Source organism: Podarcis pityusensis, assembly GCF_964106645.2.
Source record: "Podarcis pityusensis genome assembly, chromosome: 1".
Taxonomy (NCBI): Eukaryota; Metazoa; Chordata; class Lepidosauria; order Squamata; family Lacertidae; genus Podarcis; species Podarcis pityusensis.
Genome location: NC_138028.1, coordinates 72,509,900 through 72,528,899, shown reverse-complemented (window position 1 = coordinate 72,528,899; position 19,000 = coordinate 72,509,900). Strand labels below are relative to the sequence as shown.

The following is a 19,000-nucleotide window of genomic DNA, read 5'->3' as shown; positions in this document are numbered from 1 at the left end:
GTAATGGGGTGAGCTCCCATTGCTCGGTCCCAGCTCCTGCCAACCTAGCCGTTCGAAAGCACATCAAAGTGCAAGTAGATAAATAGGTACCACTCCGATGGTAAGGTAAACGGTGTTTCCGTGCACTGCTCTGGTTCACCAGAAGCGATTTAGTCATGCTGGCCACATGACCCAGAAGCTGTCTGCGGACAAACGCCTGCTCCCTTGGCCTATAGAGCGAGATGAGCGTGCAACCCCAGAGTCGTCCGCAACTGGACCTAACGGTCAGGGGTACCGTTACCTTTACCATATACCTATCTTCCATATGGCTGATTGAGGCAGAAGGTTACCTCAGTCACCCAGCAAATGGTAATAAGCCTAGGAGTAGAAAATAAAAGACGTATTCTATACAGGGTATTCTATACTTACTCACCATCAGTTTTTGTAACTTAATCCTGGATGTTTTGTAAATAAACTGTCTTGGCTTTCATTGTTTATGAATTACTGTGTGGTTGTTTTTTTTATATAGCTTGTATACAGTGGATATAGCAAAGAGACCCTAAAGCAAAGGGAACTTCAGCTAAGTGTACTCAGCGCTGAATCACTGCGTGAGAACTTTTTCCTGGGCGGTGTCACACTCTCCTTAAAGGAATTTAACTTGAACAAGGAGACTGTCAACTGGTATCGACTTGCTGCTGTACCATATTTGTGAACCTGGCAGCTGAGAGAGGTGAAAATAAGAACAGAATTGAATAAACTCAACTTCACCCATATTTGGTCACTTTTTCCTACTTGAAGATAACTCACACACTTTAACATAAAACATGGCAATTTGGCAGATTGCTGTTGGACCAGCCTTCACAAAGTTTAAACAGGGCTTCTGGAAAACCAGCTCTGCTTCATGCTTTTACTGTAATAATATCCAAGCATTGCTGTAAATGAATTGTATAAATTTAATATCTGTGGATAATGAAGTTATAAACCTTGACTAGATGTTCCAAATTAAATCTAAGGGGTGTTTCTTTTTTAATTAAAAAAATAGATTAGATTCAGTCACATTTGAATTGCTTGCCTGTTGATACATTGGAAGCTTGCTTTATGCTGCTGTTATCGGACACAGTACCATGTCAAAAAATATCAAAGTAAAAAAAAAAAAAGATTGCTCCTTGTCAGAAAAGAGTTAGTGGCTGCACAAACTGTCAAAAGGGAGATTTAAACAGACAGCTGGAGATGCTCCTTAGTGAGCATTTGGACTCATTAAATCTCTTTGAGGCTATTATCAGAATGAGTGCCAGTAATGGAAGTAATAAACAATGGTGCCTTATTTTGTCATTCAGCTGCTTCTTATACCTCATTTCTGATAATTGTTTCTAAAACACTTTTTTATCCAGCTTTTTTTAAAAAAAGAATGAATGTTTGCTCACATGGCTTGCTATATAAATACTTCATTTAACATTCCTCCCCCCTTTTAAGTTTATTCAGCTTCCTTAAGTCAAACTCAGATGGCACCAAAATGTTAAATGCTTATCCAGTTGACTTTGATCATTTTTGTGCGCCCTTAAGTTATACCTTGCTAAACGGCCACATTAAGATATACATTGAAGCTATTTTATGCCATGGTTTGCTGCATAGCACATATATTTCCAGAAAGTAAATGTTATGGGCTATGCATTATTTGGTAGGGATTTGGGATTCTGTTTCCAGGTCACTTTAAAGAGCAGAAGAGCATAGTATCAGCTGCCGGTTGAGAATAAGTTGCACTAGAAACTTTGGGTGATGTGATTGGGCACAATAACAGTTTTTCAGTCTATGAGCACTAAAAGAGTAATCCAAGCACCTTATTCACTCCAGTAGAAACTGACTTGCTAAAATGCGTGGAAGATGCTCTGCACCACCTTTTAGTGGATTGCACTCTGAATCCACTGATTTTAATTGTGTTCTAGTTTTCTACATTTGTGTGATACTTAGGGATAGGTTGCTATAAATAAAAATTACTAACTGGTAAAACGAAGATTTTAAAAAGCTGATGTAGGAAGTGTTTAAATTACACCATGGCCAATATCCAACATACTTTGAGTATGCCCAGTGAAATCAATGGACTCATAATTTAAGTCCATTAATTTTATTGGGTCTACTTTGAGCATGACCTAGTTGGATATCACCTGATACATTTAAAGCTAAAGCCCAAATACTTCTGAATAAAGCTGATCTCTCAACTGTCCGTAATAATGAGCTTAAAGCAAAATTATGCAATGATAAAGGAGGATAAAGTAGACAATGACAATCTTTATTTGCCGGGCAACTGAACTAAAATGTGATCTAATTTATTTACCCTAAAGCATAGTGAGGTCTCCATTTTCGGACCTAATATTAAAAAGTGCAAGGGAGAAATGGGAATAACATTTTGCTGCCTGAAATATTTGTGGTCCAATTGTACAATAAAACCTTGGAATATTTCTCAGTGTCAAAATTACATTGTGGCTAACAAAAGCTACTTGAGGTTTAAAAAGTCCTGGTTTTATTAGCTTTGAGTTCAGTATGTAAATAGTAACCTATATATAAACTAACTAGATTGTATTTCCTGCTCACTTGATGCTTTTTGAGATGCATTCCATTTCATCAATAGAACCACAACCAGACAGGAAAGTAGACTACTGTTTTTGTGAAACGTTCCATTAAATTACTGGAAGCAATATGTACTGCTTTTTTGCAGTCTGCTACTAGAGCACAGTATGTTACAGCACAAAACGCAACATTAAAAAGACTCTTGGCTGGATGCTGGTTAGAATATGTATGCTATCTAATGGTAGCATTTGCCAGTGTTTGTCCATGCCTGTGCCTTTGCCCACCTTCACCACTTTTCAAAATAAAGTACACGTTGGTAGATTCTTAAACTTTTCTTCATTTACCATTAAGAACTGTAGAGGAACAACATTAATTTTGCATCTCTTGAATTATTTATAGTGGTGTGATACACAACAGACGATTATCTTAGTTTGGTATACACAAAAGGGGAGGAGGGAATAATTGGGTTAACATTTAACACTTTCATGTTTTTAAAATGTGGTCTTACTGGCATTTTATACATTGTTAATCAAAGAAAATCTTATGCAACATGTATGGACTGCAGCTAGAAAGAAAATTGTGTCTATGTACTTTTGAGGAAAACATCTTGCTGTAAGAAAAATGACCTCCACGTTTTCTGTACTAAATAACCTGGCTATGACTTTGCACTGAATTTTTTAAATATTACTGCTTTTTTATGATCTACACATATATATGAAAGCTCAAGAGATCTTTGATATTTCTCTATTTTTAAAATTAAAATGGTGCAGAAATCTTAGTGTGTTGCCTTAAAAACCTGATTGCTCTTTCTAGGATACTATACAGTGCAGCTTTCAAATTGAAGAAATTTTATTTCTGGTATTTGCCGAGTTACGGGCACAGTATAATGCAGAGTTATGTATGCTTAAGCTCATTTACACCAATGGACTTAAGTCTGTTTGTTTTAGATTGTAGCCTATGCATGTTACATGGAGGAAAACCATTCAGGCAATATAGCACCATTCTCACAATCCATAGGAATTTAATTTCCTTCTGTGCTTTGTACTCTCATACTGTGACTAAAAAAAAGTATGGCAAAGGTTCATAGATAATGAAATGCATTGGGAGCAAATGTAGAAGTTTGCCTTGAATTGTCTATTTATCTGTAAGAACCAAATACTTCAGTTATATTACACTGATAGCTAATAAGGATGTACAGTACAGTATTTCTATCGGTATCCTAACCCATAATATGTGGGTTAAATGTGACTCCATAACTGTCCTACAATTACATTAAACACTATTCTGGAATAAATAACGTATTGCCTCTTTTTCTACAAACACTGGTATGTGTGTGTAGGGAAGTAGAAAAACACAAGCTACAAAAATAATGTAGGTGCCTTGTGATAGATTTTACTATTACCCATTCAATTAGCAAAGCCTAAATTCTCTGTTGTTTGCTATTAGCAAATTTCTATCTTTGGCTACTACTTGTGTCTGGTTTGAAGTACAAAACTCAAAGCCACTGCATTTTCTGGAGTTGGTGTTTGTACAGCTCAGATAATCTGAGGGCACCTTTAAAATTTCATCAGCTTAAGAGTGCACAGCTGCTATATTTTCCTTTTCTGCAGAAAATGTAGAACAGCATTTGGTCACATTTTAAAAATTACTACTGTATTGTCTTTATTTCACTATCTGGCTGACCTTTGTGGCAACAGCACACAAAGCAAATACTCTCGGCAATTTACACACTATGTTGGCTGGGTTTGCAAAACTGATGGCAGTTCTTTGAGTGCTTGGGATTTTATTTAAAACCATGCTGCCATTGGGCTGAAATTGAATGTGGAAGGGGCTTCCTATCCTTTTTTCTTTGTGCTGTTTTCTGCTGAATAGCATCTCCACTCACTGCTTTTACTTCTTCGGTGGTTGTAAAAGTATAGCTGTTTCCTGCAAGAAAGGAAAATAGTCAAGAAAAACAGTTTCATGTCAAAAGTACATATAAGGGTCTGGTGACTTCTGTTTCAGTGTATGTGAAGAAGTGTGCATGCACACAAAAGCTTATACCAAGAACAAACTTAGTTGGTCTCTAAGATGCTACTGGACAATTTTTTAATATATATTTCGACTGCGTCAGACCAACACGGCTACCTACCTGCCTCTTTGTAATGTCAAATATAGTGCTTGATTGGACAAGTAGATGGTTTGCATGTTAAATATTATGGATTAGTAATTGCAGAAAACAGTTGTTTCCTGTAACAACAGACATGGCCCAGCACATCCAGAGCTCAACACCTTTAGATCATAGCTGTCAACTTTTCCCTTTTCTTGCGAGGGATTCTATTCGGAATAATTATAATTTCCCTTTTAAAAAGGGAAAACGTTGACAGCTATGCTTTTAGATGCAAGTTTATTTTAAAAGAAAAAATACACACACAGTAGAGCATGAGATTCTTAATTTCTGGTCGTTGGCTCAAGCCCTGTGTTGGGCAAATAGAGCTAGGGGTTCCAATTTTACAATTGAATGAAAACAAATACAGTACTGTGCATGGTAGTCCCTTCTGGAAACTATACTGTAGGTGTCATGGTAGTTGCATTACAACACTATGCATCAGCGCTCTAGCACAGGTCAAGCCAAGGAACTCATTTACTCTGTTTTACTGTCTCCATATTTCAGATGGCGGTGGAGTTTCTTATTAAAACACGGTTTCATACTATACAGAGAATATATATAATATATATATACACAGGGTGGGAAAATGTCACCTGAGGAAACAAGTTCTGTGCCTGCCTTATTTGACTGTCACCTCTGTAATCAACATTTGGGAGAAAACAATGTTCAATCAGAAATATAGACAGGCTATGCTCACAGTATCCATATGAAGAAATAGACCTCTCAGACACTCTGGTTCTTCTATGGAACCTGTTGCTCCATCCCTGCAAAAACAGCATCGAAGCGATCGATCCTCTCTGAGGGTTAAAAAGAAGCGCCCTTGGTGAGCTCTATGAAGAAGCCCCTGACCAGAGAGACTGTATCATTTGTCACAGCAGCTGTTTCTGATATTTCGCATCACTATGAAGTGCGTAAAGAACCGTATCGATTGCTATTAAGGAATCTCTTCTTCGTTTTGCTACTGCGCTTTCTATGTACAGCGATTGTAACGCTTTATGTCACTTAACTTGAATGCCATTATTTGAATGGCATCTGGAGGGGCGCCTGCTGTTCTCTACCGGAGCCTTTCGTCACTGAGGTGTAGTCAACCCCTGTTGGGATCCACAAAGGCTCTTATGGCCACTGGCGCTGAAAAAGCCCCTTCCCGCCAGCCACGCCCGCCACTGAGCGCCCCGCGCCTCCGGCTCCCTTCCCGCGAGTGAAAATAGACCGGCTGCGCTGCCCCTCTAGCTTGCTGCGAACTCTATGGATCTAGCGAAGCAAAATGGATGTCTCCAAACAAAACAGGAAACCCGAGAGCGGCGGCGGCGGCGGCCGAGCGCGCTTACGTCACTTCCGACTGCAGGAAAGGGTAGATCAGCACGGCCGCCTCGCTTTCCTCTTCCTTTTCGCCGCCGCCGCCGCCATCATGGGTCGCATGCACGCTCCTGGGTGAGTCGTCCGCGGAGGGGGGAAAGGAGGCGAGGGCCGGGGCTGGAGAGGAGGGCGCTCTCTCTAGCGATCCTGGGGCCGGGGGGAGCTAGTGGGGCCGGGCTCTGGGCCGGCGGCGCGTAGCTTCGGGGCCCTTTTCTCGGAGGCCTCGAGGAGAGGAGCCGCCTTGTCTCCCGGGTGTCCATGGCCGGCCTCGGCCTCGCTGCTCCTGGCTGACCATTAGCCTGGGGCTGGATCTTGGGGTTCATTGTGAATGGAGACGCAGGGTGGTTTTCACCCTGGGCTTCCCGACTTTCTCCTGGGGAGGCCTCTGGAGTCGGGCCGCGGGAAGCCGCCACGCATGGAGACGTGGGCTCAGACTTGATTTAGTAAAAATGAAATCGTCGTGGGGAGTAGCTTTCCTCCCTCCCTTTTTATAAAACCAGAAAATAGTGGGGCTGTTGTAGTTCAAGAGTTTTTATTTTTCCATTGGTTTGACTGCACACGGTCTTGGAAGCATCACGGGTGGTCATAACATTTATGGGTTGCCGCTGCAGCAGGTTGGTGACTCTGTTGGGTATCAGATAATGAGCTGCTTGTCTGTCATGTTTCCAGAAATGCATGTTTAAAACTTTATACTCATTTCCTTCGGTTTCTTTTCCCACAGGAAGGGCCTGTCCCAGTCTGCCTTGCCCTATAGGCGAAGTGTGCCCACAGTAAGTAATATCTTCAGTTGTTTGTGATCCTGCTTTGGCTTAACAAATGTTCCCAATGTATTATGGTGTACAATCAAATAATATTCACGTGGGTTGCCATTGTAGAAAACTATTTTGGCCTACAGTGTATAGACTAAACAGTGATGCTATCATGCATTTGTCAAAGTGTCCTGTTTTCTAAAAGCTCTTAGTACAGGGAAGTACTCTCTAAAGTGCTGCAACACTTCTGTTCAACAGGTAGTTAAATAATAGGCAAGCCTTTCTCAAATATTTATATTAATGAAGCACGCTGAAATTTATCTGTGGCTGCAACTGTATACATTCAGTTTAGCGTGGCACTGGAAATGGTTTGAAAGGTAAGAACATAAGAAGAGCCTGCTGGATCAGGTCAGTATCTTGTTCTCACAGTGGCCACCTATAAGCCTGTGGGAAACCTGCAGGATCTGAGCACAAAAGAGCATTCTCTCCTGTAGTTTTTAGCAAGTGGTATTCGGAGGCATGTTGCCTCTGACCATGACGGAGGAGCAAAATCATCATGGTTAGTAGTCATTGATGGTCTTAGACAAATTTCTATAAAGACATTATGATACTGGCAGTTTTAGTTTCAATTCCTTTCCTAATGATCCCTAACATGGTATGTGCCTTTTTCACAGGTGCCACACACTCAGTTACTGTCTTTATCAACCTGTCTACTATGACCACAATATTTCCTTCCTGGAAAGTCTCTGCTGGTTCTGACCCCATGAGCATATATATTGAAACTCTTTCTCCCCCCCCCCCCCCATACACACATGTGCCTCTTTACAGTTGTTCACACTGAAATACATTTGTCACTTTACTAGTTTGGAGTAGTCCTTTTGGATCTCTTTACAGTTTCTTATAGTGATCCTGAACAAAAGTGGTATACATTTGTACATAGGTACAATTTAAAAGCTATCAATTAAAACAAAAAATCAACATAAAACAGCATAGCAGCTACTGTGGGGTTACAATGCATCCCACCACTGTTTTCTGAAAATAAATGCTTCAAGGATATGCATTAAGATTTAGCAGAGAGGATTGTTTGAAAGACTCCTAGACAGTTGCATTTTCTAAAACTGTATTGATGCTATGTAATGTATTGCATGGTTAGTGTAGTCCCAGTTTGATTCTGGGTGTTAGTTTATACTACCAACATAAACTATGTGTGAACTAATCTGGCTCACAATTGAATTATTACAGTGGCTCAAACTTACTTCTGATGATGTCAAAGAGCAGATCTACAAGTTGGCGAAGAAGGGCCTAACTCCCTCACAAATTGGTATGTTGAGCTAATGTACCACATTTGGCAGGTATTACTCCTCTTGGCTACATAGAGTTTTTACAGTTCTAGTTGTGTTGCTTGACTTGGCTAGTGGAGTGCTCAGATGGTATAGCTGCATTTCTGTTTTGGGTTAAGCATATAAGTCTTAAATCATGTGTAATACATTGGATTGGAGCACTGTGTGTTTGTGTGTGTTACTAAATAAATATTTCAGCCCGTTAAATTTCAAAGATTTCTTTGGTTTCAGCCCTCAAATTCCATTGCTTCTAAAATTTCAAGGTGCTGTGTAGTCACTATTAGGTTGAGTTTATAATTGATACACTCAACAAGTACCTGTATTTCTGAGTGTGCATAGCACTGTTTCGTTCAGGTTGCTCTCTGTGACTAACTGTAGGAAACCATTTTTTATTTCCATCAGAATAGTTCTCCCTTGTATTGACTAATAATAATAATAATAATAATTGACTAATAATTTCTTGGTTGAGTGAGCATTTCCAATCATAGCTGAGTTGTCTTGTATTTCTAAAAGTGTGTAATTATTTCTCTGTTTCAGGTGTGATCCTCAGGGACTCCCATGGTGTTGCCCAAGTTCGTTTTGTGACAGGCAACAAAATTCTAAGGATTCTTAAATCCAAAGGACTTGCCCCTGATCTTCCAGAAGACCTTTACCACTTGATCAAGAAAGCTGTGGCTGTCCGTAAGCATCTTGAGAGGAACCGGAAGGTAAGCTGGCTATACTCCATCCTCAAGGTTATAAAATGGGACCTGCAGTTGTTCTAAGAACAATTCAGAAGATCATGCCTCTAGGTTGGGGAAATCCATTATGTAAGATTTCACTGAACATCCCCTTCCCTTTCTAGTTAGTTTCTTTTGTTAAAAAGCAGTATTTATAAGAAAATTGGTTTTCCCCCCTTAGGATAAAGATGCCAAATTCCGTCTCATTTTGATTGAGAGCAGAATTCATAGGCTTGCTCGTTATTACAAGACCAAGAGAGTACTCCCACCTAATTGGAAGTAGTAAGTATAATTTGCTCTTGATCCTGGTGTAGAAATTTCCCTTGAAGAAAAAAAAAGTAGGCAGCAGGTTTCAGTTTCCCTACCTTGTGACATTGGATGGGTGGGGGGGGGGGGTTAGCACTTGTGCAAGGAAAGCTGCTGTCATAATGTTCTAAACCTAAAATTTCTGTTACATCTGATGTGACAATAGAATAGGCTGACTCGGTTTTTTTTAAAGGGTAATGTAGCCATTAAATGCAATTGGGATATGCTTCTTTAAAAGAAGTCAGCTCTTTCCAGCCCAAGTGAGTACTGTTGGCCTACAGGTGCTATATATGTAGTACATCTATAATAGAATAACTTGTTAGAAATATGTGCTAATCCTGTTAACAGCTATACTAGGCTAGATTTCCTCCATAGTTCTTTAAGCATTCAGTTGCTTCATTTGCAGATTGCTCACTGTGATGATTGTGTTCCAAACATTCGTAGTTTCCACCAGAAAGGTTTTTCCTTTGTGTTGGCTCAGCCCTTCCTTGGATGTCTGAGTGAGCCGCTGGAATTGTCATAAAATTCCTAAATGCAGTCTTGTGGGTGTTGACATCTTGACATCTCTCTTTTGCCTCCCTCTGTCTAGTGAATCATCCACAGCTTCTGCTCTGGTGGCGTAAGACCTATTCTATTCACCGAGGGATCACATTGGTCATTTTTTGTGTCCCATGCAATGCCTCTTCAGAGAAGGATGCCGTAGAGCTGTCTTATTTAAAATTGGCAGAATAAGATGTTATCTTGACCATGCGAATAAAAATCTGTTTTTTCCACCAGATTTGTAAAGATTTCTTAATGTAAAACTGCTTTTGTGCTGCAAATTAATTTACATGAGTTGTAAGCCAGTAGCAGATTGTGGGATGGGGTGGAGGTGCTTACCTTACCTCCTGGCAGGTGAATCGTTGCCGCTTTCTGAGAGAAGCAAGATGGTGATGATGGAAATGCACCAGTATAGCTAGTCTGGTGGTGGTGGTGTATTTGCACCATGCGGTTCTCCCTGCCATGCCCTTGTTTTTTGGTAAGCAGCAGTGACTTCCACTTCACTATCAGCTACTGTATAAGATTATAATTGAAGGATGCAAATGTTGACAGTATATTATATTTCATTCTAGATTGGAGAGTGTTCCATTTGCAAATTGAGTATTAATGAAATTTTGAGACTTGAATGTAAAAACAACCAATAATGGCTTCCTTCTTGCAGTTGCCTATTTCCAAGGGTTGTGCACTTTTCCTTAAACTGATGAGAATATAAATCATTTCTTCACTGATGTATAACCAGTCTTAACAGTGAATGGCATCCATTGGTGTCGTCCCCCTTGTGCAACAGGTTTCCCTTTGCGCAATGGAACTTGCCTTTTCTCTCCATGCACCCTTTAAATCTACCTGCAGAGGGGTTGGGGGGACCCTCTGGAGCAGAGGGAGGAGGCACTGCAGGCTAAAGGGGAAACAAGTCACAGCTGCTGGTGCATTGTTGGAAATCACAACCAGGACAGCACCTCGGGTGGCACAGTGCGTCTGCCTGTTAACCAGAAAGTTGGTGGTTCAAGCCCACCCAGGGATAGCTGTGGGCAGGATTCCTGCATTGCAGGGGCTTGGACTCGATCCACTCTTCAAGTCTATGACTCGGTATGTTCAAAGAAGCACCCTTTATAAGAGGCCATTTTAACAAATATGTCAGTTGTTGGGGGGAAATGGCTACTTCAGGCTGAAAGGTGTTCTTCAGATAGATTCTGTATGACTTGATTTTGTAGGGCAACACAAATCTTTTTCAACTTTGAATGAGGGGTTTCCTATTCAGATGTATGACTTGTTGCCACATCAAGCATATGCCCGTCTTCCCTTTCTTCCACCCCTCCGCCTTTTCCCCATTGTTAAAGGCAGCATGAGCCACTTGCAAGTTTTTTGTTCACTAATGAACATTCCCCATCACTCATGCATTGCCAGAGGTATTACCATTTGGAACCAAGTCTTCATTCACTTTAGCATCACTGTTCCCTGAGCTATTTTCATTACATTCTAGTTACGTTTTGCTTAGGCAGCAAATGATACAAGCTTTATTTAAGACACCTAGTTAAGCAACACACAAAAGATACGTATGCACCTCTGCTGTTGGCTGGTTCGGGAATGTTTTCGCATGGTACTGCAAAAGCATCCAACATTACACAAACATCTTTCAAGAACACTGGATCCAAACAGACAGGCAGGTTCTGAGAGCTTCCAGAGTGTCAAACATTTGGAGTTCTCCAAGAGGGGCCAGGGGAAATAAAAACACTATTGGAGTTAAAGCTGTATACGGTAGTTTGCATTGGTTTTCTATTTTTGAAGTGTTTTCTGCAGAGGAACAGAATGCTTGAATTTCCATTCACAAGCAGAATCTGACATTCGTTTGGGAAGAATATTACTCTAGGTAAGCAATAGCATAAGAGCCTACTACACTAATCCAGCCCTCTGGCAGGGATTTGATTTTTCCTCTGAAGCTTTCTGTTAGCTTTATGTGGCATATTGATGGCGTCTGAGCCGCTGAAGCACAGTGGGGTAGGCACAGTTTATTCTGTGTAGACTCTAGAACTGCAGTGTTAAATATAAAAGTATTGTCAAAGAATGGAAAATTTTGATCTTCTACAATACAAACACAGTGGTTAATTTGAATAGGACTGGGGAGACCAGCCATGAAGCTCACTGGCTAAGCTGACCGTAGGCCACTGACTCAGCCTAACTTACCAATAGGGTTGTTGGGAGCATAAAATGGGAGGAAGGACCAATAACACCTTGAAATTCCTGAAAGAAAGTGTATAAACAGAGGATGGTCTAATAAGCTATTCCCGAAGTGAATCGATTCACCATGCCATTTTTTAACTTTGATACTTCAACAACTACCAACAAATAGTATGTGGATAAGCAGATGCACAAAAGGCTTTGTCAACTTGCAAATTAGCTATTTTAAGGAACACAGGAAGCTGCCTTATACTACTGTATATTCTACATTGGCTGGCACCAGAAGGAATACATTCTCAGACCTTTTGTGTGTAAAAAGCATATGATTTATCTTGCTCCTAAAATAGCCTGCACTGAAGAAAATTCTTCATTATCCATTTCCAATAGTAAATCAGGTTTTAGGCTTCATCCCCCAGAAGAATGAACTACTTGTAAATGTTATCCTATAAAAGAGGTTGCCTTTCCTTGCCTTATTTCAAGGAGATGTAATAACAATACTTTAGGAAACTCTTCAACCTTCTTGCGCCTTGAAAATGACATATAACAGACATACCACCACAGATTTCTGTATAAAAGTTGAGTATGTGCTTAAATTTTTCACAATGAATTTGTTGGCACTTAGTTTTGAGTGGATTCTAATATTCATATTTTACAAACTAGGACAAGATTCCTGAGATACTGTACATTTAAATCAAGCCCAATGTTTCATGTTAACTCTGCTTTCTAGATGAGGTGGGAGGGGCGGAAATTACTAGGTCTTGGCTGTAGTCCTCAAAATACTGCACTTTGGAGAAGAGCTTTTGGAGTTAATACGAATGGCAATAACACAGTCAAGCTTTTGATTCCATGTTTGAACACGCAAGAATTGAAAATACTGCAGAACATCTCTTGTGATCCAGGCGGAGGGGGAAAGTAAGATTACTGCCCTTTTATGCAGAGCCCATAAGCAGCTGTTGCTGTGAAGTATCAGCAGAGGTCCCTATGCTCCCAGCAGTGTTGTATGTTGACACTGGCCTGGCAACATTTTAGAATGCAAGTCATGTGATCAGCTTTTCTTCTGCAGCCAATGCTACCGCCTTAAGCTGCCAAGAAAAGTATTCAGAAAGCACTGCATTTTGTGTGTGTGTGTGTGCGTGTGTGTGTGTGTGTGTGTTTGCCAGATCAAAGTCCTTGTGCTAACTCAAAATGGCAAAACACGACTTCAGTGGCAAACCTGCAGCTGGTTTTTCTTTTACCACTAATCTGAACTGCTGGTTTTATTTGTGCTCTGTTGCTGAACAGATCTTTAGAATTGCTCTGATTGCGTTAATATAATACGCTACTAAAGCTTGCTACAGCAGGTGTATCTTCTGGTGAACTGGGGACAGGTGTTTCACAAGGGATGCTGGTTTCAGGATTTTTATTTCAGGTTTTTAAAAACACGATCTGGCTAAGGCATTTTAATTCTTTGTAGTAAAACACACATTGCATTCCACAAATATGCAATGTGTGTACCTGTGTCTACAAACAGCTGAGCTGCATTTATTCACCGGTAATGTTCAATGCATGTACAGTCTGTGTACAACCATAGTTGAGATGCATAATAAATGAGCAAGTGTACAGTACACAAAATGTGTAGTGACAGATTTACTTGTGTTCAGTGTAATATGTGAAATGTAAGGCTTATGGTGGTGGTGGTGTTTTACAACTCACAAGGCTGGAAAACAACTTGTAATCAATAGCAGGCTTAAGTTATTTCAGGTTTTTTACTCCATTGGAATTTTTGAAAAGTAGCTTACATGTCACTATCTAGTTGGTGGGTGCCCACTGGGAATATCTTGCACAAGGGCACCCTATAACTTAGTACTGGTGCTGTTTTCAGGGGGCCTAATCACACACACACAATTTCCTGTTTTGTGCACAAGGAGCTACCAACATGGTTCAAGTGGCAAGGCTGAACTGCCAGTGGCTAGGGAATTTAGTCCAGGGAAGCCCAGGATGAAATCCCTTCCACAAACCTTACTCTGGAAGCCTTGTGGGCTTGTAGTGAGAATAAAAGTGAGCTGTTGTGAGGTGCTTTGAGGAAAAGTGAGATAGAAATTAAGTGACTACATCACTTCATCTTTAGATCTTCAGATACAAGGGGGAGGGAAGAGCTATAAGTAGCCCCAGTGGCACTACTTATAGCCCAGGGCTCCACTTAGAAAAATGAACAGGAATACAGCAGGGCTGGCTTACTACCTTTTGAAGTTAAGTGTGGGGCCCCACATAACACCATTAAGTCCAAAGTCTAAAAATGTTAGCAAAGTCACTTAAATAACACAGATGGAGTCCAAAGAGAAACATGTTAATGAGAGAAATGGTATGCAGCTTGAGGAGAAAGAAGCAAAAGAGGTTTTGTCCTTCTTAGGTCAGGTCTTGCTGAGAACAGAGTTAATGTACAGTGCAACTTAACATCCACCTCTCAGACCTATGCAGCCAATCAGAGCAGGCACCACCTCACCAGAGATATGTCACTCTGACCAGTTGCTAAGCAACACCTCCCCATGGGTAGTTGACTAACACGGAAAACAGAATTAACCGGAAAACAGAATTAACCGCATATGTTACAAACGGAATGATCCCAGATGTTGCACTTTCAACAAATACCACCTTCCCCAATCCTGTGCCCTCCAGATGTTTTGGACTTCAACTCCCATCAGCCCTAGCCAGTGCCACTGTGCTTGTAGTCCAAAACATTTGGAGGGCACCAGTCTGGAGAACATAATATTTCTCACAAGTAGCCTGTTTTTAAATATGAACATAGAAAGCCAGGCTAACTACCATATTATAAATGCTGCATAGGATCCTTGGCAGCTGCACTTCAAGCTGCTTTGCCTATTAACAAGTGTTGTAGATCATTACATGTCTCCCATTCATGCCCTGCTAAACAGCACAAAAATATAAAGCCACCTTATTCCCCCATCTGCAAGACACTTTTATCTCATCCTTACTCCAAAGAGATCACAACAGCATACATGATTCTTCTCTCCTGCCCACCACAACAACCCTGTGAGGTAAACTAGGCTGAGAGAGATAGGGACTAGGCCAAGGTCACGTTGTGAAGTTCACACAGCTGAGTGGTAATTTGAACCTGTTTCTCCCAATTCATGTTGTCATCACAGCTCTAATCACTGAATCACACTAGCCCTCCATATTTTAACTCGCACCTCTAGAAATCATCAATCCTGCACTGGCTGTAACTATGTGTTAGTCATCTCAAGACTCCCAAGCTTACTGAAAGATTCTTTAATAGATAAAAAGAGGTGAGGTTGCACTTTACTTCCACTCAGATCAGGCAGGAAGCCTAACAGATCGATCACACATGATAGATGCTTCTGTCTCCTGCAATAAGCTCCAAAGACCTTAATGAAAAACTACACTTTTCAAGCAACTCTGTTGCATCTGGCTGCAGCCACTGTGTGCTTTGGGCATAAAGAAAGAGCAGTTTGACTTTTGCTCCCCCCACTCCCAATAAGAGCTGAGGTATTTCATGACGGTTAGTGGCTGTAATCAGTAATACCTTTAGTAATAAGCTGAGAGCTAATCTTTACCTCAGCCACCATGCACATTTGTTCTTGAACATGTGACTATTTAGTAGTTCTCTCAGACACACAGGTAAAGACAGATGTCAGATAAAATTTCTTCAGTTTAATGTTGTTTCATTTATTTTACGACCACGAGCTAGGTTTAGTATTTGCTCCTTAATGATCCTATCCTGCACTAGCTGGCTCATACACAATTCCCACCTGATGTCCAGATGAGGCTTCACCCTCCTACATAAACCTCCCAGAGGGTTTCCCTCCAAAACACAACAAGCCTCTTAAAGAGATATCACCACAAGGTAGCATCTGTTTTCACTGACAGAGGAGCACAGTACTGGTAAAGGGATAACATGGATTCTCAGCTGCTGAGGATGCTGCCTCAAGATAGCTTGAAATTTGAGGGGCCCAGCTTTACTTCTGGGATCCTCTGAAACTACAGAATCGCTTCTTCACCATTATTAAGGAAATACACTTAATGGTACCAGCATGCATTATAAAGGCATGTGTTCAGGCAGATAACCACCGATTCCTCACTCTGCTCTAAAGCAAGGATAACATCTTAAACTGAGAATGGGGAGGTGAGGCCAATCTGCTTGGAGTCTTGATCCTTCCAGGCCATAATTTCATCTCTGCATTGCCCTTGAGGTTTGGCTTTGGAGAATCCATCGTCTTAAGCCAGCAGGTATATATTATCCTAGTTCCTTTTATGCATGTTAATTTCCCATAGTATATAATTGTATTATATACTATTTGACCTGAGACAGCAGATACAGCTAGTTTGGTTCCTAAAAAGAATCAGTGGCGGAGCTTGGATTTTAATTCACATGTGCATTGCGAGTTGCTTGAGTTGCGTGCCATGCTTCTGGTGAAGCAATTGAATGGTTAACCCTCCTCCCTTTCTCATGTCAGTTTGGTTGTGGGAATTTAGCCCTACGAGTGCAGTCATAGGAAAGAACATAGGAAGCTGCCTTATGCTGAGTCGCACACTGAGTTCAGCATCATCTCTCTAGGTTTTAGACAGGGATCTTTTCCAGGCCTACCCAGAAATCCGGGGAACTGGACCTGGGGTCTTTTGCATGCAAAGCACATATATCTCCACTGAGCCATAACCCTGCTGCATATTACCTCAGCTATCGCTCAAACTGGCACCCAGGTCAAAATTCCAGCATATGGAAGGACTATGCCTCTCAGCTGAAGGTGTCTATAGCAGCTTATCAGCAGGAGCAATACATCTCTGCCATCCTTTCCCTCAACAGAGGGCGTCATCTTTTGTGAGAGGCTCCTTAATGAGCTGCTTAGTCATTGGAGATGGCTTTTATACTGTTTGACCCACTGCAGAGGCCAAAAATCCAAGTGGAAGTAGGTCTAGACATATAAATACTTGGCAAAGGGTAGGTGTTAGGAAAAAAGCAGCCCAATAAAAGACATGCATGGTAAGAGACCTCTGGTGCGCTGGCCCGTGAGTGCAGCTCTTGACAGGCAGCGAGCGGGTAATAAATGTGTTGGAGGTAGCCAAAGCTGCACATGGGTAATCAAGGATGACACACTCCCCGGTGAGCCAAGCTCCTACACACAAACTTAAGGCTCTTGCCACTTTGTCAGGAAAACAGGAGGTGCCTGCAGCTCCCATTGGTTTCGGTGAGATTTGTGGTTGCTCTAAAAGTCAGGCAAACCGGGTATGCAGTAGTATATGGTGGCTGAAAAGCTTTCTAGGCGGCTAGATTAATGAGTCCTGAAAAGAGCTTTTCAAAGAGTGCAAATTAAAGTTGAACTAAAAGAAACCATGGGAGCAGCACAAAGGCCAGGCATTTACAAACACAGTAATATCCTCCCACAGATTTCCTGAAGCAGCGTGTTCTTACAGCACTGAATGCTCTAGAGTTCTTGGGGCCACTTTCCTCCAGCCTCGTGGCAAATCACAGGCTTGTTGATCACATAGAGTTGCGCTTACAGCTTCCATTTTATTACTGCGGTACAAAACGCTTTCACTACGATTCCCCCCTCCCTTTTAATCTTACTACTTTTTGGGGGTGGAATTATTATTAACAATGGAAATAAGTGAGCTTAGAAAAGCTGCAAAGTGCTTATAGAAGCAGGGCATTTATTACCAACTAGTAATTTTATTCTGGTCTGATTCTCCAGCTCTCACTAGCTCCTAGTACAGCCATCTATGAAGGACAGATTTTTTTACATCGGAAATATATTTACATTTAACCATATGTATAAATGGGAGGAAGGCGTTTTTAAAAACATCATTCTTTTATCTCAGGATATGATTTGTTTATTTACACTTAACAATACTAAGAGGTGTTATCTCAGGGTAACTAAATGATTTTTAATCCATTAGAAAGGAGGAAAATTGCATTTCATCTAGTGAAAACCTGTTGCACACAGTTCCTGTCAGCCTGCTTATTTGATGGGTGAGTTTTGTTGCTTCAGGAACTGAAGAAACAAGCTTTCAGTTTTGAACCTAACATGCTGTTCCCTGCAGGTTAATAACCTCTGCATGGGCTCTGGCCAATCTTCTTCACTTGTTCAAATTGTCTCCCAATTCTACCGCACATGGTGATTTACTACAGTGGTCATAGTGACACAGTGCTGCTTTCAATCAAGATTGATTCTAGATCCTGCAGTCTACCAGGGTGGGTGTGCTAACTTGCTACCTACCTTCCCCTTGATTAGGTTATCCATACCTTTACCTCCTTGCCCAATCCAGGTGAATGAAGAAGGCCTACCCAATGTCATTGGGCAGGTGTGGCTACATCCTCCCCACTGCCTTCATCCGCTTTCAAATGGACAAACTGTGGGGTAATGCAGACTCAGTCTGAAAGGAGCTTTTATTTTTGGAACAAAACCAATTTCTCAAGAAATGGTTTTCAAGGGCAAACAATATGCAGTAGATCTAGGTTGTGTGTGGAATATGTAGAAAAAAAGTCTCCATTGATTCTAAAATAAAATGTCGTGTGCATGCAGCCTCAGTTCTGCAAATAGAATGATTCCTTCTCTTCAGAGAAATGACTTCAATCCAGCACAGCTTGCTGCTTGAGGGAAGGGAGGGAAATGTTTTTGTTAGCAACTGTGAACTGCCCTGATTTCTTTTTTAAATGAAGGGAGCTCTATAAATGGTTTAAATGAATGGAATTAAGTCAGATACACCCAGCTCACAATAAATGCATAGAAAAGCTCCTTGGAGAAAAAGGTGGGATATAAATGCAATAAATAAAATAAATAGGGAAACTATTCAGAAGTAGCCTCTGGGATCTTAAAGACTGGTGTTCTCTCCCCACTCCTGCTGCCGCCCCCAATTTGACTTCATATGCTATGTGGCTCAAACACAGAGCCATGGAACAATAAAGCTATTCAATTCAAACCTAGGTCCAAATATTCTATTACCGTAGAGCAGCCTGTTTATTTCCTTAGCACCATCTATGTACATAGCACTTTATGAAGAACAGGTATGACAGGTCCTTATTCCAAAGGCTTACTATATAAAATAAGGCACTAGGAAACAACATAAGAAAGGACAAGGTTAGGCAGGGTAAGGATATGCGATTATTTC

At 41.0% G+C, this 19,000-nt stretch overlaps 2 protein-coding genes and 1 long non-coding RNA gene across 4 annotated transcripts in view; 2 read left to right on the top strand and 1 right to left on the bottom strand.

The window, feature by feature from the left end:
• PIK3C2A (phosphatidylinositol-4-phosphate 3-kinase catalytic subunit type 2 alpha) overlaps positions 1-3,841 on the top strand; it is a 48,042-nt gene extending 44,201 nt beyond the window's left edge. For both annotated transcript variants that reach the window (XM_080998511.1, XM_080998510.1), the window contains exon 33: positions 509-3,841. In XM_080998511.1, the coding sequence (XP_080854637.1) occupies positions 509-691 (183 nt within the window). In that variant the 3' untranslated portion in view covers positions 692-3,841. The remainder of the gene's footprint in view (positions 1-508) is intronic.
• Positions 3,274-5,958, bottom strand: LOC308474090. The gene is made up of 2 exons (XR_013984500.1): positions 5,391-5,958; positions 3,274-4,470 (listed from the first exon to the last, which is right to left on the bottom strand). It is a non-coding gene; the product is annotated as an uncharacterized lncRNA (long non-coding RNA).
• Positions 5,959-6,013: 55 nt separating this feature from the next.
• Positions 6,014-9,939, top strand: RPS13 (ribosomal protein S13). Its single transcript, XM_080999926.1, has 6 exons — positions 6,014-6,124; positions 6,771-6,819; positions 8,041-8,119; positions 8,676-8,845; positions 9,039-9,139; positions 9,753-9,939. The coding sequence occupies exons 1-6, from the start codon at positions 6,102-6,104 to the stop codon at positions 9,784-9,786; spliced, it is 456 nt and encodes a 151-aa protein (XP_080856052.1). The 5' UTR covers positions 6,014-6,101; the 3' UTR covers positions 9,787-9,939.
• The last annotated feature ends 9,061 nt before the right edge of the window (positions 9,940-19,000 follow it).